The sequence below is a fragment of the Phyllostomus discolor genome, chromosome 12 (genome assembly GCF_004126475.2).
Source record: "Phyllostomus discolor isolate MPI-MPIP mPhyDis1 chromosome 12, mPhyDis1.pri.v3, whole genome shotgun sequence".
Taxonomy (NCBI): domain Eukaryota; kingdom Metazoa; phylum Chordata; class Mammalia; order Chiroptera; family Phyllostomidae; genus Phyllostomus; species Phyllostomus discolor.
Genome location: NC_040914.2, coordinates 50,448,313 through 50,473,619, shown reverse-complemented (window position 1 = coordinate 50,473,619; position 25,307 = coordinate 50,448,313). Strand labels below are relative to the sequence as shown.

General features: G+C 47.4%; 1 protein-coding gene across 2 annotated transcripts in view; it reads left to right on the top strand.

Moving 5' to 3' along the window:
• Positions 1-24,760, top strand: part of TOX3 (TOX high mobility group box family member 3) — a 102,158-nt gene extending 77,398 nt beyond the window's left edge. For both annotated transcript variants that reach the window (XM_036011810.1, XM_028501865.2), the window contains exons 4-7: positions 12,218-12,487; positions 17,465-17,692; positions 19,281-19,361; positions 22,834-24,760. In XM_036011810.1, coding sequence (XP_035867703.1) covers positions 12,218-12,487; positions 17,465-17,692; positions 19,281-19,361; positions 22,834-23,535 — 1,281 coding nt within the window. In that variant the 3' untranslated portion in view covers positions 23,536-24,760. The remainder of the gene's footprint in view (positions 1-12,217; positions 12,488-17,464; positions 17,693-19,280; positions 19,362-22,833) is intronic.
• Positions 24,761-25,307: the final 547 nt, after the last annotated feature.

Below are 25,307 nucleotides of genomic sequence, written 5' to 3'. Positions count from 1 at the left end.
GCAAATAATTGTTTCCCGTGCACTCGCTTACATTTTTGTCCCTTCCACACTAGAAAGAAGGATTCTGTCTCTGTTCCTCTCCAATCAGTCTTGCAATGTTGTGCCTGACAAATAATAAAAATAAAAAGGGTGTTTTAGTCACCAACAGAGTTACAGGGTTCACCACTATTCACAGATGCTCAGTCGGGCTCATTAATGTTGCAGAAATAGTTAAAAGACCTTATAATGCGTGCTAAAATGTGTACTTTATTACATTGGTAAATATTTATTAATAATATAAGAATCTGCCTTTAAGTTAAACATCTGATGAATTACTTTCCCTTAGAGCCATAAAACTGTTATTGCTGCTATAAAAAAGTGTAAAGGAGGCATTTTGACTATGAAATTTCATTTCATGGTCAATTGAATTTACTACACTGGAAAGAACCGAAGATGGAATCATAAAATAATTATGATATTCACATACACTTAAAGAACAATGCTTTCACAGACTGGCGTTAGGAGAGAGGACTCAATTTTTAATGCCGCTTTTGTAATGTATTGCTAATCACTACAGCAGCTGAATTATTTCATTGATTTTTAAAAGTATAAGTACATTAGCTAAGGGCAGGCTGTTGTCAGGGTACTTCTCTGGACCTCATCGCATTTATCGGTGCCTTTCTAAAGTTTTGCTGAACCCGAATGATATTTATTTTGGCTTGAAACAAACTAATCTTGTTGAAAATTCCAGTCGAATTTCACCTTGAAGAAATGTCATGGGGTTTTAAATCACCAATGTTGGGAAAAATAAAATGTACCAGGACAGAATGATGATGAATACAATGTGTCGTTGGCTTTGTTCTCTGCACTACTTGACACGTTCACCTATAAACTCGAATTCAGAATCGCCAGAGGCCTGGTTAAAAATAGGCTGTGTCAAGGTTCTCGTCCAGCCCCCCCCCCCCCCCCCGGGTACCGCGTCGGCTGGCTCCATCCTAATGCACCCCGGCAGCTCCTCTGAGATTCCCCTCAGGAAGGTCACCAGAAAAATAACAAATAATACTTTAGGCCGCATGCATTCGGCTTCCCCCTGCGCGTGGGTGTTTCGTACCTTCTGCAAGGGAGAAGTGGTATTACCCAAATGAATATGGCTGTCTGTGGAGGATTGCTATGGCGAATTAAGATGATCCCAGGCGAAAAACCAGCTTGTTTATGTTGCATTAAAAACCAGCTTCTCTTCGGAGCCTCCTTGGTTTTCCTTCAGAGGAAAAGTGACAGCTTGTCATGTCGCTGATTAGTGCATTTTTGCTGGCCACAAGTGCAACGTGTTTATCTTCCTTAAATGTATGCCATTATGTTTAAAACCAGAGCGGGAGCGAAGAGGGGGATTAAAACGAGGCAAATGCCGCAGACTCACGGATACAGAGGCCGGACTGACAGCTGTCAGTGCGGAGGGGGCCGGAGGGCCCGGTGAAAAAGGTGAAGGGATTAAGCAGGAAAAAACCCCCCAGAACTCCTGGACACAGACAACAGTATGGGGATGATCAGAGGGAAAGGGGGGTACATGTGGGGGGAGGCAGAAGAGGATAAAGGGGGGTAAAGTGGCGATGGAAGGAGACGTGGGGTGGTGAACACAATATAGTATACATATGATATATTGTAGAATCATACCTGTATAATTGTATTCACCAGTGTCACCCCCAAAACGTCAATATAAATTTAAAAAACAAAATACAGTAAAATAAAAATATTAAGACAAAACCGTAAAAAAATGAATCCAAAACATGATCAGCATTCACATTTCAAAATATGCAAATCACACGCTGGTATTCAGAGAGGGCTTGTTGGAAAACTGCAAGGCGATGCATTTGTGACTTAAAAGGAAAACCTGTATTTGCTGGTCGTGGACCTGGGAGTTTGAAAGCAGCCTGTGGTTGGCAAGTAGAAATCAAGAGTATATCTTGGTTAAAAAACCCCTTACCTCTGTGCATTATTGTCAGTTCAGTTGATCATCTGGAAATTATCGTAATCTCCAAAAGATTGCAATCCGAAAAATCTACAACAAGCACGCCAAAGGTTTTTTTCTTTTTTTTTTAACACCTCTCTATAATCTGCCCAGCCTGCTGAGTAGCACTGACATCCATAGTACATCAATTTCAGAAAGTGGATTATTTTTACTAGACAGCTATTGTGACATATTGGGTCAGTCATAAATGAAAGATATTCATGCAAGCATGCAATACTTGTAATGAAGTCTCACTCTGACCTTCTGTATGATTGATTCTGTAATTTAGTTTTCTCAGGCAGTGCCTGAAATGAAATGAAATCATGTTGAACAAGTTTTGAATACCCACAGTGCACCAGGAGAAGAAAAATCTACAGCCCTAGAGGCCTGAGAGAGAGCGGCTGAACGATTTATCTCTATGCTATTATAGCCTTTGCCAGCATTCAACATTCTTTTTTTTTTCCCCCTTCCCTTATTTGGCTTAAGTACTTAATTCTGCAGGTAGCTGTAAATGGGAAAATAAAATGCCGTTCAGATTTAAAATGACAGGACAGCAGTATGTGCAGGGGGACTGATAAAATATCTTGAATAGAACTGACCTTTCATGTAGCTGAAAGTTACTGGGGGATTCATCCTCATAATTACCATATAGATTATTTTTATTTCTTTCCTGCAATGAAACATTTCAGAGAGCAGTAGTGCTGATTGAATGAAAATTGAACTTGTTAACATTCTTTTCAGCTTAGCCTGTTGTACATAACAGAAGGTTAGCTTTGATGAATTTCAAAATTTTCTTTGATAGCCAAGAAACAGACAGTAAAATAATAGTCTCTAGTCTGATCTGTTGTGTGGCCCCCCCCCCCAAAAAAGAGAATTTATAAAACACACTGATAATTCACGCGCTTTTTCTTCGCACGTTGTAGGTTGTGTTTAGGAGACTGACTTTCTGTTTGATACTGCTCCGGATTTCGTTGTGATAGCGTGCATAGAAAAAACCACACAGCTGCTCTTGTAATCACAAACATAGTATTAGGAAATTGAAAATGATGGAAGGGAGGGAGGGATATTCGAGGATGGTCATCTTCGTACCTGTTAAGTAAAGAGAAAAAGAGAGAGAGGAGTCCCACGGAAGATAAGTAGGTGGGGAAGAAAACTAAGCTTTTAAAGCACTCATAAGACACTTAGGTTGTAATCTAAACAGGTATCATTTCTGACGATCAGGAGACAATTGGAATAGATAAAAACAAGGCATCTAAAATATCAGGCTTAGGTTAGAAATTTTTGATTTTCATAAAATCATTGCATGAGGCTCTCATTTTGAAGGTGAATTCTTTTTTTTTTTTGAAGGTGAATTTTTTTGTTTTGGCAAAATGACTAGCATGCCATTTTTCTACTAAAAATGTTGCTTTAAGAGAAATAGCAGACTTTCAATTAATACCTTGTTTTAGTAATGTTGCTTAATGTGTTACAGATAAAACAGTTATTTCATGGGTCATTAATGTGTTTAATGCGTGGAACGTTCTATTAAAACAAGCCCTTACTGTTATGAACATGTTCGCTGCCTCCGCCAGTCGAGTCTGCAGAACCACGTCCCATACGGTGGTCCTGTAGCCGCTGGGGGCGCCACCAGTCTCATGTGGATGGGAGGACTACTTCAGGAATGTTTATGTGTGGTCAAGTTATGATCAAAACAGTTTCATTATGAGTGAACAGTAGAAAAGGCATGATTGCCATAAGCAAAAAACTCAGCGTAGATGGACTAGGACCTATCGCTTCAGAGTCTAAATTATAAAATTGAAAGATACAGGCAAAGATATTTACTGAGTACCTACTAAGTGCTATATATTGTTTCTGATAATTAGAGACTGATTGTGCTATGTATACAATTTTTTTAAGAATGTATTTATTTATTTTTAGAGAGGGAGAAAGAGAGAGAGAGAGAAACATCAATGTGCAGTTGCTGGGGGCCGTGGCCTGCAACCCAGGCATGTGCCCTGACTGGGAATCGAACTTGCAATGCTTTGGTTCGCAGCCCACACTCAATCCACTGAGCTATGCCAGCCAGGGCCTACAATTTTTAATTTAAAAAATATTTTAAATATTTACTGATTTTAGAGAGGAAGGGGGAGGGAGAGAGACAGACAGACACATTGATATAATGTTCAAATTATTTATGCTTTCATTGGTGAATCTAATCTTCTTATGTGCCATGACTGGGGATTGAACCTACAACCTTGGCATATCAGGATGATGCTCTAACCCACTGAGCTATTTAGCCAGGGCCTAAAATTGTTTTCTTGATTACCAGTGTCTCTTTCACGTACTACAAAAAGTCAAAGAATCTGATGACCACAGACATTTGTACAAGGTACCTTTCAAAGAAAAAAAAATCCTTACCTGAGGAGACATTTATTGACTTGAGAGAGAGAGCGACATTCAGTGGTTGCTGCCCACCCCTGTACCTGGGTACCTGCCATGTCTGCGAATCTAACCCATAGCACTTGGGTGTATGTACAGCGTGATGCTCCGGCCAACTGAGCCACTTGGCCTGGGCGCAGGCTGCCTTTCCTCTTTCTTGGTAGACCAGATAACCTTCTACCGTATGTAGCTTAAAATAAATGTTCTTCGTTCGTGGCCTGCCGACCCCGAACACGTGAGCGCTGTCTTTGAGGCTGAGTTACCTTAGGGGCCAGAGGTCAGAGGGGGAGTGCACTCCAGAGCCCCGTGAAACCCAATTAGCTGTGGGGAAGTGACACGGGAGGACGTGTTTGACGTACAGCATCCAAGGACAAGGGCTGTGAGGAAGCTATGCTATGATTTACCTCCCCGAGTCTCCTTTTCACCACACAGCCTGAAGTTATCTACCACACCGTAGTGTCGCTGGTGCTTCCTATAGGTTCAGGGACAGGAGAGACACCATGTGATGTCCCTCAGAGTCCCGAATAAAACCGGAGTGGTGGCTCAAAGGTTCCTTCAGAGGGATGAGAGTCACTCTCCACACCTTTGCCCCATTTTTTAAAAAGATTTTACTTATTCATTTTTAGAGAGGGAAGGGAGGGAGAAGGAGAGAGAGAAGGGAACATCAATGTGCAGTTGCTGGGGGTCATAGCCTACAACCCAGGCATGTGCCCTGGCTGGGAATCGAACCTGCGATGCTTTGGTTCGCAGCCCACGCTCAACCCACTGAGCTACGCCAGCCAGGGCTGCCCCACTTTCTTTGGTTCACGGCACTTGTCACCCTGCGGAAGAGGCCCCTTCGCCTGCCCTGTCCCTGTCCTGTCTCGCTGGCCACTGTCATCCTCAGGCCTGGAAGAACGCCTGGGCTGGGGAACACTGGGTTCTCAATAAATATTTGATTGGTCGGACGCATGAATGAATGCAAGGGCAACAAAAAGAATATTTAATTTGTTACGAAGGGCATACCTGGACTGCTAAATGAAACTGGAGGGGCAGGGCTTTCGAGTATAAACAGCTGTAAAAATGGAACTCCTCTTTGTGAAACTTTAATTGAGGGCCGAAGAAAATAATAAGCATGGAGCAGCCTTCTTGTTAAAACAAAGGAGCTACAGGGTGTGTGGGTACAGTGCCATTGAGTGTTTTATGATAAACTCTTGAAAATTTTATTTTGCTAAGAAACTATTCATTAACTTTGGGGAAGACTGTTTTTCATATAACGTCCGTGTGGAGGTATGCTTGATTATAACCCTGAGAGTAGTGATTAAGTAAAAATGATCTATTTCGGCGCAGATATTTTGATGAAGGTGCACCCCGTGGTATGTGGGTCTGTAATTATCATCGGTACGTATTTGGCGTAGCTATTGGTTTCAAGGTCTGTTGGGCTTGGGAATACAGTACTGTTGCATAGCTAGTGATTGTCGTTAATTTGGAAATGAAATTTGAGCATTGCTATTGGACAGCACTAAAATAACTGAGCATAAAATTACTGCCTTGATGTGCATATTTGTAGTCGTCTGGTATTTATTAAGAGAAACCATTTTATTTTTACTGATAATTGTCTAATTACTTCATTTCTCAAGAAGTATTGATTTAGAAACTAGCACAGTGTAAATGTATTTAGTCACACTCTAATATGTTTGAGTTATTTGCTTCTTAATTAGATATTATCTTCTATTATGAAAACCTAACTTTGGGTCATTATTTGTAAAAGTATGTGGGATGTACATTAAAACACATTTGTGGATTAGATTTTAAACATTTTTTATGATGAAATCAACCTAGACGGAAGTAAGCACCATTGGAATGAGCAAAAATAGATAATACAGAATAATGACGGGTGATATTTAAAACTAACTAAATAAATTTGAAAGCCTGTATCTTGCAGGAAGTACAGGGGTTGCCAGTGGGGGGAGGGAGGACTGCATGGAGGCGGTGGCCTGAAAGAATGAGTGAGAAAGAGTTGACTCTATACAGGAGGCTGCATTTTCTTGACTTAAGAAATAGGGGCAAACTGTACGCATTCCCCCCCTTGCTCCCAGGTCCCCCATATCCCATACACAGTGTGGACCCGGTATAGTACCACCGTGATGCACACCAGTAAGGACTGTTTTCATCTTTTGGTTCTCCTCCAGCCTTGATGAAGCCAAGGAGGAAGCCTCAGTGTGGGGCTGATTAGGCCTTCACGCCCCTCTTTTGTTCTTTTCAAGTTAGACAAAGTGCCCTGGCTGGTGTGGCTCAGTGGATTGAGTGCGGGCTGCGAACCAAAGCATCGCAGGTTCAATTCCCAGTCAGGGCAGGCCACGGCCCCCAGCAACCGCACATTGATGTTTCTCTCTCTCTCTTTCTCCCTCCCATCACTCTGTAAAAATAAATAAATAAAATCTTAAAAAAATAATAATAGTAAAAAATACAAAGCCAACTCCAGCCCAGTGCCTAGGGCAGGGCCTTGTATTTAATGGTAATATTTTCCCCCCTTGATATTTCCTTGACCTTCCATCGATCGCTGGTGACCCCAGTTTTTTATTTATGCCAGTGAGCTAAAGTTTCCTTTTGAATACGGAGTGATTCTGACTTGAACAGTTCACTCCTGTGATTGATGTTCAATAACAGACTGGGTTTGGGGCGATCTAAGAAAATGAAGGGCCACGATCAGAAGTCTCCGTCCTTTGGCTTCCTGGTTTTTAAAGAAAAAGAGAGAGAGAGGCTGTTGCACCAGGTGCAGAGAGAAGCAAGCCTCAGCTGCATGCCCCCCTGCCCCCACCCAGCAACGCACAAACCATCAGGGCCGCGCTGGATTGTGCTCATAGGCAAATAGAAGGCAGCGAATGCACTTCTTATTAGGAGTGCACGACCTTCCCACGCTGATGACCTTCTCTGACTGCAAATATCAATCCTTGGGGGCTCTTCAAAACATAGGTTGAGATGTTAGGCTATGCATCTCTGTTTACATCTGTACTTCTATTATTTATGTGTAAGTCCGATTGTGTGCTGGTGATGTAGTCCGGTTGCCCGTGAGTTCTGGTCCGTGTTGATGGGAACGAGTAGCCGCCCTAGATGGAGACCAAGCCTTTCAGCCTTCAGAGGCAGCCTTCAACAGCGAATGAGACCCGGACTTCCCAGGACGGGCTGCAGGGACCGGCGCCCGGGGATCATTACAGCCTTGCTCTCTGGGGCCCTGTAGCACTGGGCTCTGATCTGTCCCCCACGGCGAACTTCCTGACCCCCGGCCCTTCCTACGGGTTCTTCTTTGCCTCGGAGGCTCCTCCCTCTTCTCTGGCGTTGCTAGCTTCTGCCCCTTCACCCCTTCGCTCAGTGGGTCACCTCCTCGGGGAGGCACCCCTGGCTTCCCCGCTGTGTGTGATCTGGCCCGTTGCCCCCTCTCCAACCCCACTGCCTTTTACTCTCCGCCTTGCCTACCCTGCTCCCAGCGGTCCTGGCCCCTTCCCTTGCTCCCGACTCAGACTCTGCACGTGCGGTGCCCCCGCACCTGGGACTCGCCCCTCCACTCACGGCTGGCCCCTCCTCCTCCTCGTGTTTAGCCCCTCCTCCTCTCATGATTGGCCCCTCCTCATCCTTTAGATAGCAGCTGCAGTGTCATCTCTGAGAAAGCCGCATGTCTGTCTCTGAATATCCTATTTATTTTCTTCACAGTGTTTGTCGCAATTGGAGTCTTGTTCATGCACGTGTTTCCCATCGGTGCAGACCAGACACAGGCTGTGGGCGTGTTCCCCCCCCCCTCCCCCTTAGCCTCGTCCTCCCAAGATGGCTTCCTTTGCATTTGTCCAGTGAGCTAGTTTGAAATTGGGGCGGGGGGGACACGTTCCCCACCCCCCAGGAGACACCTGCCACTGTCGGAACACACTGTGGTTGTCACAACCTGGTGTGGGGGGGAGGTGCCCGGCATCTAGCAGGCAGAGGTCAGGGGTGCTAGCGAAGCCCCTCCCCCAACAAAGAATTATCCAGAACAAAATGTCGATACTGTGGCCGTGGAGAAACTCTTATCTGATATGGTCAGTCAGAGGACAGGGTGAGACCAGCAGGAAGGGGGGGGCAGATGTTCCCAAGCGATGAACCATTTAGAAAACGATGCACTTGAACCCTATGTATGAAGTGTAATTGTGCGAGGGGTCAAAAAAGCTACCAGCAGCCGACCCTTGTTGGATGAGACAGCGGCAACCTCTTAGTAACTCACCAGTGGCTTTGCCTTTCAGTGATCACTGGTAATGTTTCAAGATTTAATTTTTTTAATATTTTTAAATTTTTTTTAGAGAGGGAAGGGAGGGAGAGAGAGAGAAACATCAATGTGTGGTTGCTGGGAGTCATGGCCTGCAACCCAGGCATGTGCCCTGACTGGGAATCTAACCTTTGACACTTTGGTTTGCAGCCCGTGCTCAATCCACTGAGCTACGTCAGCCGGGGCCATCAAGATTTAATTTTAATAACTGAGAATGATTTACAAACAGGCATTACCTTTCTTGGGTTATACTCTAAGAGTGAATGAACCTATGCTCCACATTTCCTAATCATGTGGTTACTAGAAGAAGAAATCGTGAGCTGTTTCGAAGGAATGTGTGTGAGTTAATCTTGCCTTCACGCTGTCATAGTCAATGTGTTAGTCCATTCTAACTGACGTTGAATTAGAGTCATGTTAACAGAACGACAAGGTGATTTTCAAAGATAAGAGCACCGATACATTGGGTCCTGTCGCCTGGCACATAGCAGGTGCACAGTAAATATCTTTATCCAGAGCCGGCCTCTTTCTCTTTTTAACTGGACATCCTGAGATCAAAGGAGACATCTCTCAAAGGTTCCTTTTTTATGGAAAGTGATTGGCCCTGTTAAGGACTACCTGATTTCCCAAGGCTATTGGGGATAATCGGTTATCCTAAAGGAACTTGAATCTTTTTAAAAAAGAGTTTATTTATTTATTTTTAGAGAGGGGGAGGGGAGGGAGAAAGAGAGAGAGAGAGAGAAACATCAATGTGCAGTTGCTGGGTGCCATGACCTGCAACCCAGGCATGTGACTGGGAATCGAACCTGCGTTGCTTTGGTTCGCAGCCCGAGCTCAATCCACTGAGCTACACCAGCCAGGGCTGAAAGGCCTTTTAAAAAGCACTTTACATGATGGATATGGAGAGTAAAAAGTAAGAATGAGACAGCTTTTAACACCCAGGAGTTGGGGGTGAGACGTGATGTAAGCAGGCAAAGGGGGAACTTGCAAAGAACATGGAGGAGCGAACAGACAGCTCATGCATTTTGAAGAGAAATATTTCGCTAAATGTGTCGTAGGAGCTAACAAGAAATTGGGGCAAACGGAGAATGTAAAGCCCACGTTTGCGATGTGCGTGTGTCTGCGGTGGGATGTGTATCAGTGGAATGTAGTATTTTAAGGGTGGTGGAAGGGTGCATTGTCCGTGAGACAACGAGAGGGGGACCGTTCTGGTACAGGTGACACATTTCTCTAGGGTTCCGCGGGACATTGAAAATTCAGAAATTACGAAGAAATAGGATATTTACGTTTTTGCTATCCAACCCTAGCCATGAGCTACGGACGGCTGTAACTACGTGTAGGTTTGCATTTTAGGTTTTCCGGATTATTTTAGTTCATGTATTTTGCTTTGTGTTTTTGTAAATGGAAAAACTCAAGATGCTCCCCCTCCTTCCTCCTCCAGCCCTGCTCCTTATAATGTAACCATTGCTAAGAGTTTGGATACACGCATTTTCAGTACTAAACAAAGAGGATCTGTACTCTAAATATTTTGCAACTCGCCTTTCACTTAGTGTCTCTGGGCTATCTCCCTAGGTCCGTGGTTCTCTGCTAAGAGCAGTTTGGCCCCACCCTGGGCGGGGGTGGCACTATTTTCGTGACTGGCGGGGAGAGGGGGGGAGTTGCTGTCAGGAAGGTAGAGGCTAGCCAGGTCTCCTACAAAAGGCCTAGATGCAGAGGACAGCCCCCGTGGCAAAGACGTCTCTGGTCAGACAGGTTAAGAGTCAAGGTTGCAACACCCTGTGCGAGGTCAATACATGTAAATCTAATTCATTATTTCAAAAAGCTTCCCGATACGATGTAGTGTGGTAGATCATAATGATTCACCTGGGTTCCTGTTGACAGCTATGGGTTTTTACTTAGTGGCATTTATATGCTCAATGTCATCAAACCAAATGTCCCACCTTAGTTATTTACAATTCCTCCGTTGCTTGAAAGGGCACAGCCCAGCCTTCTCAGGGAGACCCGGAAGAGGCCTGCCCAGTGAGGAATCCACAGGCTCGTGTATGAAATTAGATTCCGGGTCACTGTGGGTCAAGAGAGTTTGGTTCCAATACAGTCACAGGCTCACTTTAAATGACCAGCCTTAAAGTAAGTCATGTGAAAAGCATGTCTGCATTTTCTGATTCTTTGGAGTGAAAAAAGAAAAAGAAAAAACAGCAACTCCAAAGCCTTTCGGATGAGTGCCAAAAATAGAAGGCAAGAACTTTCTGAAAAGTGAATTCTGATGATCTGGCCTCCTCTACATATTTCTCTCTTTTTTTTTGAAGATTTTATTTATTTATTTTTTTTAGAAAGAGGGAGGGAGGGGGAAAGAGGGAGAGAAACATCACTGTGTGGTTGTCTCTCGCACGCCCCCTACTGGGCACCGGGCCCACAACCCAGGCGTGTGCCTGACTGGGAATCAAACCAGCGACCCTTTGGTTAGCAGACCAGCACTCAGTGCACTCAGCCACAACAGCCAGGGCCTCTTTATACATATTTCTAAAAATCCATTAGTTCATTCAATCATGGTGGGTTGAACAACAACAAAAAAGCAGGTTTAAGATGAAAACCAGGACTTCCCAATCCTAAAGACATTGAACAATTTCCACATGCCGTGGACACTGTCATGCAGAGTGGGAGGGACCCTCTGGGTCCGTGCAGAGGGGCGAGCACAGAGGGTGCCCCAAGCCAACGGCGGGTGCTGGGCACCTGCCCAGCCCCAGGGCAGGGGCCTCCCGGGAAGGGTAAGATAGGGCGCGGGTCCCCCCTCACAGACAGAGCTGGGTCCGGACTGGAGCTGTGGGTGGGGAGGGCGGCAGGCGGCCGGTGAGCCCCGGGGCCGGGCCCCCGCTCGCTTCACCCCCTCCCTCGTCGTCGGTTTCCTCGATGAGAAACAAGAGTGGGACGTCTCTCCTTCCTTTGCGAATAGTCTCTTTACCCTGTTTTTCTACAAGTCATCCAGGGACACTTCTATAGTGAAATAGACTAGGCTGGATAATTGGGGCTTTGTGCTCTTGACCTTTCACCTTTGGGGCACGAGTCCTGATAGTTAATAAATTAACAGAGATCGCGGTCCTGGCACAGGGTCAGACCTGTGCAAATCGCAACAGGTTAAATCTGTCTGAGGGGCTGTGAACGTCAGAAGTTCACTGATTTATTTAAATTGGGGTATGATTGACCTATCGTCATTAATAGTTTCAGGTGCACAACGTAAGGATTCGATGTTTGCACATATTATAACATGAGCACCACCATGAGTCACTTAGGATACGTAAATGAGTCACGGCAACCATACGCAGTGACACCTTCTTGCCTGCGAAGCGCACTCGTGAGGTCCGCTCTCTCCGCACGTGTCAAACACGCACTGCAGCGTGGTTCACTGTGGTCCCGTGTGCTACCTCGCATCCCAGCGGCTTCTTTATCCCATAGTCGGAAGTCGGCACCTTTTGCCCCCCCTCACCCATTTCGTTCCCTGGGGTGCGGGGCACCTAAAGCAGTGTCCTCTGTTGCTTTTGCCTCTCTAGGACCAGAGCCGCCCGCCGGTGTCCCAGTACCGCCAGGACCCCTCCGTGATCATGCGGTCCATCGTGCACATGACGGACGCGGCCCGCGCCGGCATCATGCCTCCCGCCCAGCTCACCACCATCAACCAGTCTCAGCTCAGCGCCCAGCTGGGCTTGAACTTGGGAGGGGCCAGCTTGCCCCACACGTCCCCTTCGCCCCCCGCGAGCAAGTCGGCGACGCCCTCCCCCTCCAGCTCCGTCAACGAGGAGGACGCTGATGAACCCGGCAGAGTAAGTTCACTGCTAAGGCTGGGGCCGTCCGGGGAGCTCGGGGCCACCCCGTGCTCGCGGCTTTGACCTTCGTTCACGGTTTCGTCCTGTTTCTCTTCATGGATTTGGGAGGAGCATCTCAGTGTATGATGATTAGTTTTTTTTTCTTCACTCTTCTGCTTATTCTCTGTGTGATGTGCGTGCAACCCGAAACCGCGAAGTCTGGCTTCTGCTGCTGGGTGTGAGGCATAGAGTGAGTCACGGAACTCTGGTAGGTGTGCCCGTGCTAAGGGAGAGCCTGCAGTCCACCTGAATCCTGCACGCGCTCTGGGTCCGAGGTCATGTCACGTGGATGGGCTTCATCCGGTGTGCTGGCTGGACTGCCACCCCATTTGACAGCCTGACACCTTCAATGGCATTTACCACTGACTACATTCTAACCGTCTTACACCTTTGCTTTGGGCATGGAAAAGCATAGATTATTTGTATATACATAGTTCAAACTACAACCTCGTAGCAGTCATGACTTTTCTTTTTTCTTTTTTTTTTTAAGATTTTATTTATTTTCAGAGATGGAAGGGAGGTAAATAGAGAGAGAAACATCAATGTGCGGTTGCTGGGGGTCATGGCCTGCAACCCAGGAATGTACCCTGACTGGGAATCGAACCTGCAACACTTTGGTTCGCAGCCCGCGCTCAATCCACTGAGCTATACCAGCCAGGGCAGGCATGGCTTTTCTGAATGCCTACAAAAGCGTTCCGTTTTATTGAAGTCATTTATTCTAGGTCCACAGTTGCTCATTCCTCCTTTGTTAATTATGTGCTATACACCTACTGTGTGCGGCATGGTGCTTGGTTCTGGTGGTATGAAGTCTCAGACGAGAGTTGCTGCTCATAGGACTCCCCGCTGGGGACGAAGAGCATGGTGACAAGGAGCTGCGGCTGCTGAGTGGTGTAATCGATGCATCTGGCATCCTGACGTTCTGCTTGGGGGAGCGGTCTTAGCATGACTTTATCAGGGAGGTGATATTCGAGTTAGGTCTGAGAGGATACATAAAAGTTTGTGAGGCAGAAGAGAGAGGCCGCATCCCGGTAGACAGAGCACTGGCAGTACAGTCGAATTGATGGGTGTCACGAACGGTTTGATATTGGGGAGGAGGGGGAGGAGCTGCAGAGAGAAATGGCTGACACGCACCGGCCCTTCTCCCGTTGGTAGTTGAGAGCTGATTAATTACTTCCACGATGGGACGGCCCAAGCAGATCTGTGCTTGAGAAAGGTGACTTTGGCTAGGCATGGAATGCATTACGGGGGCTGGGGGGGGGGACCTGAGAAAAGGAACCCAGTGAGAAGACATGTTTTATGAAGTGTTTCATTTTAGCAGAGGAAGGAGCGGCCAGGGGTGCCAGATGAGTGAGACGCTCAAGAGGGAGAATCGGCAAGGTTTGGTGACCCGCTGGAGTCGGGAGGAACTGGAAGACACATCGGGCTGTAGTTGGAGAGCCGACATGAATATCAGCAAATGAGAGGGTCACCCCAGAAACACAGGGACGTTATTTTTCCCCGTTGGGAAGAGTTTGGCACGGGTTGCATTCGAGATGCTTATTTTTTGAGTGGAGAACTCAGTTCATTGGAAGTGGAACTAGAGACTTGGGACCAGGAGCACACACATGTGGAGGCGTGGGAATAATCGGAATGCCTCAGAGTGTCCGAGGAGCAGGTGAAGGCCAGAACCCTGAGTATCGTTTATTTATTTTAAGTAGTAAATGGAAGAAGAGAAGCTGGAGAAGCCCGAGAGGATGAAGAGAATGGAGGGGAGGGGAGAGTCAGGTCACAGGGATTTATTTGCAGCAGGGTTTGCTGGCGGATCGCATCCTCTGAGCTCCCCATTGGACCCAGGGCAGGCAGATGCCCTAACAGTCCCTGTTCACTAAGGACTTGAGTGAGGTAGGTCAACCATAGTGATGAAAGAAACTCCAGGGGTGTCAAGGCACAGCTAAGCCACCAGTGGTCATTATGCAATTCAGACGGACACCTTTCACGTCCCTCACATTTCCACGGGCTTTAACACATACCTTGGCACCAGTCTGAGATTGTCTCGTCTCCAGGGAAATTCTTCTGCAACTCCTGAGCTTGCTCCATTGTAAGCCAGGGTCTGGGGTTTATGTAAAGACAAGGAGCCCAGTTTATCTTTGCAGCGGCTTAGATGAGAAAGGAAGATGAACTTGACCCTTGATTACGTCCCTTTGCGGGGAAAGCGATGGCTACACCTTTCCTAGCCTTTTTGAGCCAACTGCAAAAAAAAGTTTCTTGAGGAGAATGAATTCTGAGCTTTTATTTCAACTGTGAGAGTCTTCATTTCTGGTGTGTTCTTAAAAGGTAGTGGCGATTAGGGCAAGTGAAGTTTATCCAAGAAAGACGCTGAAAGTTGTTGATATTGAAATGTCGCTTTACAGAGAATGAAGTTGACCTTGTCTTATTTGGTAAAAGCTGCCCTGGAAATTACTGTGATCTTGCCATTGGTCAGTGTGTTATTGTTGGGGCAAGCAGTGCCACATTTTTTTTTCCCAGGAAGACAATACAGATGTTTGACTCACTCAGAAAAATCTGTGTGTGTGTATATATATATTTTTTATCTTGTGACTCGAGTCATGTATTTGCACTGAAGGAAAACTCGGCTTCAGCTGCAGCTCTGTCTGAAAGGCAGCTAGCTGCCTCCTTTGCAAGCTCAGATTCGTTAACTGGAGTCAGACAAGTCTCAGTTCTTCTGAGAATGTAGATGAAAAGACGGTGGGGCTGTAACATTTTATTGAGTTGTGCGAGTTATCACAGATGGCATTTGGGAGGAAAGGTGAAATAGGACTTATCCCCATCTGAAGTACGTGAAGTGATTATATAAGAAGGAGACCCCCCAAAAGCCCCTGGAATTGATTTATGAAACATTGTGCATTTATTCTTGCATATTTAAACTTCAGTCCCTTTCAAAGGACTCTCCATTTGATGCGATACACCCGTCAAGACCTTTTTTCCACGGCTCAGAACAGTTTTTGGACTCGTCGATTTTGATGCTTTTTAGTGCTTCTGCCATTTTTTTGTTTCACCTGTTCCACATGGGCAAAGTGTTTCCCTTTGGGGACACAAAGTCATTTGAGGAGAGATGGGGTGAATGGGGAGTGCGAGGTACAGAGGTCATGCCATCTGGGGTCAAAACCTGCTGAGCACTCAGCGCAGTGTGGGCAGGTGTGCTCGTAAGTCACCCGCCCTCAAAAGGGCAAGTGTGTGAAAGAGTCATCAAAAAAATTCATGGAAGCCGAACACAGCCTCTCACAGCAACGCCAGCTGGTGCCCTGATACAGATGGGTCCCCAGAACACTCACTTAGCGGGGGAAGCCTGCACTACACAGAAGATGATTCGGGGTTTCTGGGGTCCCCCCCACTCATGAGGTATGGATGTTGTTACCACTCAAGGGGTGCAAATAGTAAGTCCACCCAGAAGTAGACCAGCAGTTTCCCAACGCCTCGAGGGTTCCACACTCTCAGAAGACACACTACTTGCCCAGTCCCTCCCCAAGAAGTTTAGTAATTGGATGAAGTTCCAAATGACCCTCATTCAGAAAGTAGTGATACTCCTGGAAAATTTGAATTAGGGTTTAAGACTCAAGGCCATTAAAAACCGATCTATCTCTGTTGATCTTGCTTAAGGCCAGATGAAGACTGACATTTCAGGGTTCGGGGTGACGGTAGCTGCAAAATTATCTTCAGTATAGTCATATTGTAACCTAAGGGGATGAAACCAGGTTGGTAAGTCATGTCCCCTGCTTCTCTGACACGTGTATCATCTTTGAAGCTAGGTGGTGGTAGCAGATGAATCTGGAGGTCAGTAGTTTATGGGGTTGGAGGGCTGTACCCCCATCATTTCTGTTTTTTAAAAATTTCTTGTTTGAAAATAATTTTATTTATTTATATTTAGAGAGAGAGGGAGAGAAACATCAATGTGTGGTTGCCTCTCATGCGCCCCCTACTGCTCACCTGGCCCGCAATGCTGGCATGTGCCCTGACTGGGAATCGAACTGGTGACCCTTTGGTTCTCAGGGCAGCACTCAGTCCACTGAGCCACACCAGCCAGAGCTCTGTGGTTTTGACCTCACAGAGCTCACGTTGTGAATCTGTGAGAGCACCTGCGTGGCAGGCGGTACTGTTCTGGGCCGGCTGGTTTACCACGTGTCATACAAATCTTCTTGGTCTCCTTTTTAGTCTTGGCGAGTTTAAGATCAGCTGTTGCCTTATGATGGGATTTTAATTTTATGAAGAGTACCAATTTTTTTTCTGTCTTCAGTTAGAGGAGTTTTGACACTTTTACATTTCCCGATGTCCTATTCTTTCGAAAGTGATTGTTTTGGAGAATAAAGGTAATCTTACCCTATCGCGCAAGCTTAGGGGTTGTGGCTAATTTCCATTGGTGTTTCTGGAGACCCTTTAGCAAAGGAACATTCTGGTAAACTGAAAAATAAGACTCAAAAAGGTCATTTCAGACCCATTATACATTTGGCCTATGACTGCGGCCAGGAATCGTATCTGAATACAATCAACATCCTGAATATTATTTAGGTTTACTTCTAGAACCCCTGAAAATGTAAACTGTTTTGTTTATGTATACATGTATAGCCTAGCACACGTGTGTGTGTGTGTGTGTGTGCGCGCGTGCATGGCATCGCCTGGTATGGAGTCTTCTGCTTTTCATTACTCATAATTGCTATTTAGAGCATATGTGGCAAATGTATTGAAGATCCTTCTGGATCTCATTAATCAGTGTTCTAAATGCTAATCTCTGCTGTCCAGTCAACTCTAAGCAAGTTCACCCCTCCCCCGTCCCGGGTGGTGATTCATCTGTTGATGACACTTCCCAAAGCCTTGAAAGAATGATTACGGACCTGATGTGAGTCTTGCTGCCTTCTCCGCAAATACATTGCAGGCGGTGAATGTTTTTCTCATGCTTTGCAGGCCATCGGAGAGAAAAGGGCTGCTCCGGATTCTGGCAAGAAGCCCAAGACCCCCAAGAAAAAGAAAAAGAAAGACCCCAACGAGCCTCAGAAGCCAGTGTCAGCGTACGCCCTGTTTTTCAGAGACACGCAGGCTGCGATTAAAGGTCAAAACCCCAATGCGACCTTCGGGGAGGTCTCAAAAATCGTGGCGTCCATGTGGGACAGCCTGGGAGAGGAACAGAAGCAGGTAAGGCGAAGCTCCGTCGTGGCCGCGACCCTAAAACGTGGCCAGAGCGGCCCTTGCATCTTTTCCAAGTGGGTTCATTCGCTTGATAGGATCGCTTCCCCCGGAAGCCTTTCTAAGCTGTGGGATTAGAGCAACACACACACACACACACACACACACACACACACGACCCCAGACCACTGGCCAGGTATATGGACTTCTCAGTTCCCAGAAGGGTGCATGTTGCGAACCCATTCAGGGGAGAGCTGGAGGAAATCCAAGCAGTCCCCTGCACGCGTAAACTTTTGACGGCCATCTCTTCATTTGAAACAATGTGGAGTGTTCCCCCGCTTTGTTCGAAAAGGGCCCTGCGGAGCGGTGAGGACCGTCCCGCCTACCTTCCCCTTGACCGTCTCTCTGGACTCTTGTGCTGTCCCGGCGGGGTCCCACACTGTGAAGCCGCCTCGGCGTGTCTCATTATTTTCCCCGGGCGTTGGACATTTTATTCCAGGTCCATTTGAAAGCTCGGCAGTGTGAGAAGCATTGAGAAATTCGCCACGCTGGTGGGAGATACTTCCTCAGGGCCCCGTCTCTTCTCCTTGCCGCCCCCACCCCCACCCCAGCAGCTCCCCCAGAGAGTGCAGAAGAAACCACTCCCGTGGGGGTCAGTCCTCCCTTTGCTGCTGGCACGCAAGTCTGGTGACCATTAATACCAGTTAACTTCTCACAGCTGCAGAAGAAGACCCCGATTAGGAAGAACATAGAATACTTGTTTCCGGTCTGGAGCATGGAAAACCCTTATTGCCTTATATTTTTTTCTCCAAATTGTGAAATCGGTTTTACCAGCTGGTTTTGTTGGGATGGTGCATGTAGAATCTGCCTGTGTGTTTGCAGGGAGCTGAGTTGCTGTGTGATTTTCTACCCCGGGCACATAATCCTAAGGGTGTGGCTCACGGCTGCACCTAATTTTAAACTCCAGAGGGAGAGGCAGTTAGCGGTGCCTTGGCCCAACACTCAGCCTTCAGGCCACTGTCAGGGGAAGAAGCCCCTTCGGGCACCACACTGGCAGGTGTCTCTGTAACTCCCGGGTCGCACTGATGGCCATTGCGGGTGTCATACTATTTCTGACTGTTCTTCTCTGCGGAAGGAAACCAGGGTCCAGGAGGCCTCCATGTATTCTGTCTTCACATGCTCTGCCTGTTGTGGGTATTTTAATTCTCTGACTTGATCCAGTTTAGAAACGTGTGTGGGGGGAAGTGGACAGTGTTGGGGAAGCTTGTTACTTTCTATCATTTCACCCCCTGGCAGCAGCGGAGTGTATTCTCAGTACCTTCATGGACTTCCAGTGCATGAGGCCCCCAGCTGTTACTCCCAAGGAGTCTATGCTGCAACCTGAAATCTTTTCCTCGTTTGCCACAGTAAACATCAGATTTGTGCTCCAGGGAGCGAGCTGGGTTTTGTTTTGATGTGTGTGTGTGTTTACGTTGATCAAAGCCACAGAGGCCAGCGTTTTCTGTGAACGATGGGAGTTAGTTGGTGACCTGAGTCGTACAACGGTTATTTGATGGTTCAGCACGTGCGGTGCTCGCTCACTGTGGTCTTCCAACAGGTGTACAAGAGGAAAACGGAAGCTGCCAAAAAGGAGTACCTGAAGGCCCTGGCTGCGTACAGGGCCAGCCTCGTTTCTAAGGTAGGCGTGCGCGGGGGCGGCCAGTCTCGGGGAGTGACAACGTGACAACGTTGAAGACCCGAACCCCCACCCTTCTACCCTGGGACCACTGAAAACATAAGCGCAGCTCCCTTCGGACTTAACTGGAAAGCCTCTTGAATAACTCAAACATGTATTTGTTTGCCATTATGCATTCATGGCTGTGATGGCATGAAAAATATGATAAATAGAACTAATTTAAGCTGTTAAATCTAAATGGTTTCCAAAGGATTCGCTGATCTCTTTCGATGTGTGTGGAAGCTATTTGGACAAATTTTAAATAGCCTCTTATTCTTTTCTTTCCGCCAGAGAGGGAGACGCGTATTAATGTCTCCTTTTGCAACTGGCAGGCTTGTTTGTCAGGCGTTTTTTTTTTTTTTTTTTTGGACACCATATCATAAATTTTCCACTGGCTACATTATTGCAACAGGGGAGGTGGCATTTTTGACCAAACTGTTCCACATCATATAAATAAATAAGCCTCATGATTATTTAAAATAAAATTACACTCCCAGTTCCGGAAAAAAAAAAAGACATGTATATGTATTACACACAGAGTATACAATGGACCCTGATGTATTATAAAATGCGCCAATATCCCAAAGCAAATGTCAGTGCAGATTATTATTACCTTGATCCAGAAGGAGCCTGAGCTTTGCATTGTATTATTTTACCATTTAATTAACTTTGTCTTGAGCCTTCCTAGAATTTAGAGAGGCTTTGGGGGAGGAGGAATTAAGCCGAGGGTTTTTATCTGGGTGAACGCCCTCTGGCGAGCAGTGATTCCGTGTCCTCGTCCTGTCTCCACCTCCAGGGCCTCAGGGCGTGGCGGGCTCGGTGGCACAGCCGTCGGCCAGGGCTTATCCCACGTTTCTCGTCTTCTCCCGAATTGTTTCTCCTTCCTGCTAAGATCCACCCTGGGCAGCTGCTCAGAATCCGGTCCAGAGAGGGCCTCCTGTCTCTGACAGCTGGCGGGACACGTTCCAGGTCGTTAGAAAGAGGAAACAGTCCCATATATCGCAAAACCTCTTTCTCAGACTCTGGGAGACGCGCCACAAAAGACGTGGTACCAATTCTGGCCTCGGATTTCCCATTGGCAGAAAACCACCGAATGTGGTTTTTTCATCGATATTTAGAGTGGAGGTGGAGTTGATGGGTAATTAGACAGAGTGACGTGAACAGAGTGTCCTCCTTCTGTGGATTATTCATTCATTCACTTACCCGGAAGCAGTGGAGGTGATCTTTGTGCCTTAGAGCATGAGCGATCGAGGGCACATGGGTTTCGGCCCAGAGCCAGTAACTGGAAAGGCGGGAAGGCAATCGCCAGGGCGATCGGCTCATCAGCTCCGTGGGCTGCCTTAGAAGGGGAAGGTGAATAAGGTCCACATTGGCTAGGAGAAACCGGATTCAGAGATAGTTTTGAATGGAATTCAGTGGCTCCAAAACGTCAACAGGAAGGAGTGTCATAAGAGCATCCCCGCATTTGTATTCAGAGACCTGGTAGGCGCTACTGTAGTCCGTGGAGTGTAAGTGTAGGGAGTAATTTCAGCTGGAACCGCAAGTAGGAAGCAGCGGCTGATCCGCTGGCCTCACGGGAAGGTGTGGCTCTGGTTTGGGACCCCACGGTCTAAAGAGGAACAGTGGGCAAGGAGGGCCCCCCGGAGGGTGGCCCCCGCGACGAGGAGGACGGAAAATCCAATCACGTGCAAGTGATTGAAAGAGACGGAACGTGAGGACTGGGGAGCAGGTGCAGTGAGTCCCCAGGTGTGGGGGAGGCCTGTCTCGGCTCTGAGCCTCAGCGAGAAGCCCCGCTGCAAGGAGCGAGGGTGCTGGGAGCAGGAGCCCAGCCTCCACGCTGGGATGGCCTAGCGGGCTGCATCCTGTGCGAGGGCTACTTACGGCTTCTGCGGGGCGGGGCGGGGCGGGGCGGGGCTCGCTCTCTTCCGCTGCGGCCCGGCTCCCAGGCCCAGGCTCCGCAGCAGCCGGAAAGTGAACCAGAGCGTCCGTTCAGTGATGCCATCGACCGCGGCTGCTCCCACACGGAGTGGCTGTCCCGACACCAGAGTCGCGCCTCGGGTTCCTTCTAATAGCAGGCTTTATAAATCCGAGTAATAAGAACCTAGAAGTAAACATTGAGAATCATTCGAAGAGAGTGGCTATCAGCTCGATAGCCCCACGGTGCCCCAGCGGCCCTTCCTCCAAGGCCCCCTGGTTTTGTGAAGGATAAGAAAAAAAATAGTTTTTCAGAAGAATCATTCCAGTCACTGTGGCGTTAGTGGAAACTATGTTTCTGAGGAGGTAGCTCTGTGTTTTTTTAGGACAAAATGGAATAGGCGGTCTCTCTCCACGTTGACTCCCAGATCGGTTCTTTGTAACAGGGCACGCAGTCACGTGAGTCGTGGTGCTCTTCCCTCGCCTGTGGCTGCCTCGATGCATCCTGGAAACCTTTGCCAATAGTCAGTACAGCGCACCGTTGCTAACATTGTAAAGTGCTTCCGTGCAGTCCCTCTAAGGAATCCAATTATGTCCTTCTTATATTCAGCTGAGCACTGTTGCAAGATAATCATGCAAATATGGGGCTCTGATGTGTTCTGGTAGCGGTAGTTGTTAACAAAAATGGCTAATACTTACCAAGCGCTTCCCATGGGCCAGGCACTGTTCCGTGTGACTCACACGCGGGCGCTAATTGAATCCTCGCCGCCTCTGCCCGAGGTGAACGCCATGCAACCCCATTCTGCAGATAAGGAAACCGAGGAATGGGGGGGTGAGGGAACCCACCCCAGGTCGGAGTCGTTAAGCCTGAGAGGTGGATTTGTATGCTGGTGGTCTGCACGCTGGTGTCAGTCAGGGTTTGGTGGGGAGGTCGGTGCAGGCTGAAATGGTGAAGAACTGTTGCACATGTATCAGTCATTGTGTGCTACAGTATTGCTGCGTAACAAGTAGCTGCAGAGCCAGTGACTTAAAAAGATAAGGATCGACCTCCGAGAGTGCCAGTTACCTGGCTGTTTCTTCCGATCCGAGGGCATGGTGGGCAGGGTCAGCTAGCTCTGCCCATCTGTCTGCGGTCAACAGGAAGTGTGGGGTCAGGGGTGGGGAACTGGGCTGTTCACGTACAGGGCAGTTGGCTGGCTCTTGAGTAGGCTGAGCGGGCCGGCCATGTGTCCGTCATCACACACACGGCACTGGTAGGTTTGAGAGACAGTGTGTGTGGAAGGGGGCAAGGCCTTCGGAGACCTCACTTGTACCACGTTCCGTTGAGCAGAGCAAAGGCACAAGGCCAGCCCCGGTTGAGAGGTGGGGAATTTGATTCTATCTCGGGGACAAGCTAAAAAGTCACATGACAGAGGGCTTGTGTCCAGGGAAGCATGCATCGTGGTGGCCATGCTGAAAAATACTTAAATATTTCAACCACTTGTGTGTTTTAATCTTTTGGACTTTTCTTCCCCAAATGCAGGCAGCTGCCGAATCAGCGGAGGCCCAGACCATCCGCTCTGTCCAGCAGACACTGGCGTCCACCAATCTGACCTCCTCCCTGCTGCTCAACCCTCCACTGTCTCAACACGGAGCGGTGCCGGCAGCACCTCAGACTCTGCAGCAGTCGCTCCCTCGGTCAATTGCTCCCAAGCCCTTGACCATGAGACTGCCCATGAACCAGATTGTCACGTCGGTCACCATTGCGGCCAACATGCCATCGAACATTGGGGCCCCGCTGATCAGCTCCCTGGGCACGACCCTGGTGGGCTCAGCACCCTCCACCCAGGTGAGCCCTTCCGTGCAGACCCAGCAGCAGCAGCTGCAGCAGATGCAGCAGCAGCAGCTGCAGCAGCACCAGATGCATCAGCAGATCCAGCAGCAGATGCAGCAGCAGCATTTTCAGCACCACATGCAGCAGCACCTGCAGCAGCAGCAGCAGCTGCAGCAGCAGATCAGCCAGCAGCAGCTGCAGCAGCAGCTGCAGCAGCAGCTCCAGCTGCAGCAGCTGCAGCACATGCCGCACCCGTCTCAGCCTTCGCCTCGACAGCACTCGCCCGTCGCCTCTCAGATGACCTCCCCCGTGCCCACCATCGGGAGCCCCCAGCCAGCCTCCCAGCAGCACCAGTCGCAAATACAGCCCCAGGCACAGACTCCAGTGTTACCGCAGGTCAGTATTTTCTGAAGACGCGTGTGGCGGACAAACGGGCACGTGGAGGCGAGCGGAGGGGAGACCGTCCGCGGCTGAGACCCGTAAGTCGGTGTTGGTTCTGCAGAAACGTGGGACAGGTCACGTGGTCCTCTGAAGTGTCTATTAGATAGGCAATAAGACCCGCGGCGCAGCGGGGCATCCTCTCGAGCTGACACGCTCTGCCACTTGGTTTTTAAACGAGAGAAGCTGTGCTCTTTTATGCGATGCCTTTTTTATTTATTCAGGCTATACCTACAATATGTGAATCGAACCGTTCCACCAATCCTGGGACACATACCGGGGACTATAAACTGGCCTCTCTGAGTCACAGAACATGGCCTTACTTCTCCAGGAGTGAATGAACCGCACCTCCGGGCCGCGGGAGCTCGCGCAACCCTAGCAATCAAAAGCACAGTTGTAACTACCTGAATATGAAGATTCCTGTTTCATACAAACACTTGTATGACGTGAATAGTTGATGGCATTTTTTTGTCATGAAAAAAAATAATGTAAATCACAGACTCTTGCCAAAGGTCTTATTTTTCTTTCCTAAATATCTCCAGAAACAAAAAAATGCAAGTGATTAGATTCAATTATTGACTCATCCCCACTTTTTACCCATGACTCCTCCAAACCAAACCACAGTCTATGTCCCAACAATATATCTCTGACCGCTGTTAGCCTGTTATACTCATTCCAATTAGAGGAAAAGAATGTGAATACTATATTCTGTGTTTTGAGTGACAAGTTTCGAAAAATTAAAAAAAAACACTGTATTTTTCAAAGGGAAATGAACTTAAATGAAAACAGTTATTACAAAAAAGTTAAGATTTAAAAAAAAAAGTGAGAGTTTTTATTATGATGTAATACCGGTAGAATATTTAAAAGTCGCGCCACCGTGAATAATCAGTGTAAATATTTCCTTTCAAAGTTGTAAGTTTTCCTATCACGTGTTGTAAAGTTTTCATAAACGAGGCTTTAACGTAAACACTGGTGACACGAACCATTCATTGCTACGTTGCTTATTGTGTTTTTATGCTGTTTTATACTTTTTTATGAGTTACGATAGCAGCGATTAAGTTGTTTGTATTTTGCTTAACTGAAACAAAAATGCTTTTATCTTGCTATAGAATAAACACATTTCAGTAAAACCCGTGGACTGTATTTTGATGCAACAACCAGGAACCTGTTCACTTTTCAAATAAAATGATATGTCACATTTCCCTCTTGGTTCCTTGAGTAAGTATCAGATGGGGAACTAGGGCAAGATACCCACTTGTATTTGGGCTCAAGCTCGTCTTCCATGTTTGATTGCACATATGATACAGCCAAGGATTGGCATGGCACGGCCCCACACCAGGGCCCTTGAAAGCAAAGGAAAACGTTGGAAATACTTCTGTAAATTACCTGTCTGTTGCAGTGCAAGGGGAAGGTAAGTGCAGAGGAACAGCACTTGCCTTCTCACGTTAGGGACTGGAGCTGGCGGGCCCGTGTTGTTACTGCTGTTAAAACTGAGGGCGAATGCTAATTCTTAAGCCAAAATAATTATTTCGGTGCCTATTTCTTTCCCCCCTTTCTTGCTCTTCACTGGCTCCTCTTTGAGAACAGTGTGACCACTATCCCCACTTGTCTTGCATGATTAATTACAGCATCTGTCGTGTCAGAAGCTATAATGAAGAGGTCTTGATAAAAATTGCAAATTACCACTGGCAACAGTCTTAAACTGCTTATGATAAAATGAAAATTAAAAACAGCAAGTGTCAACC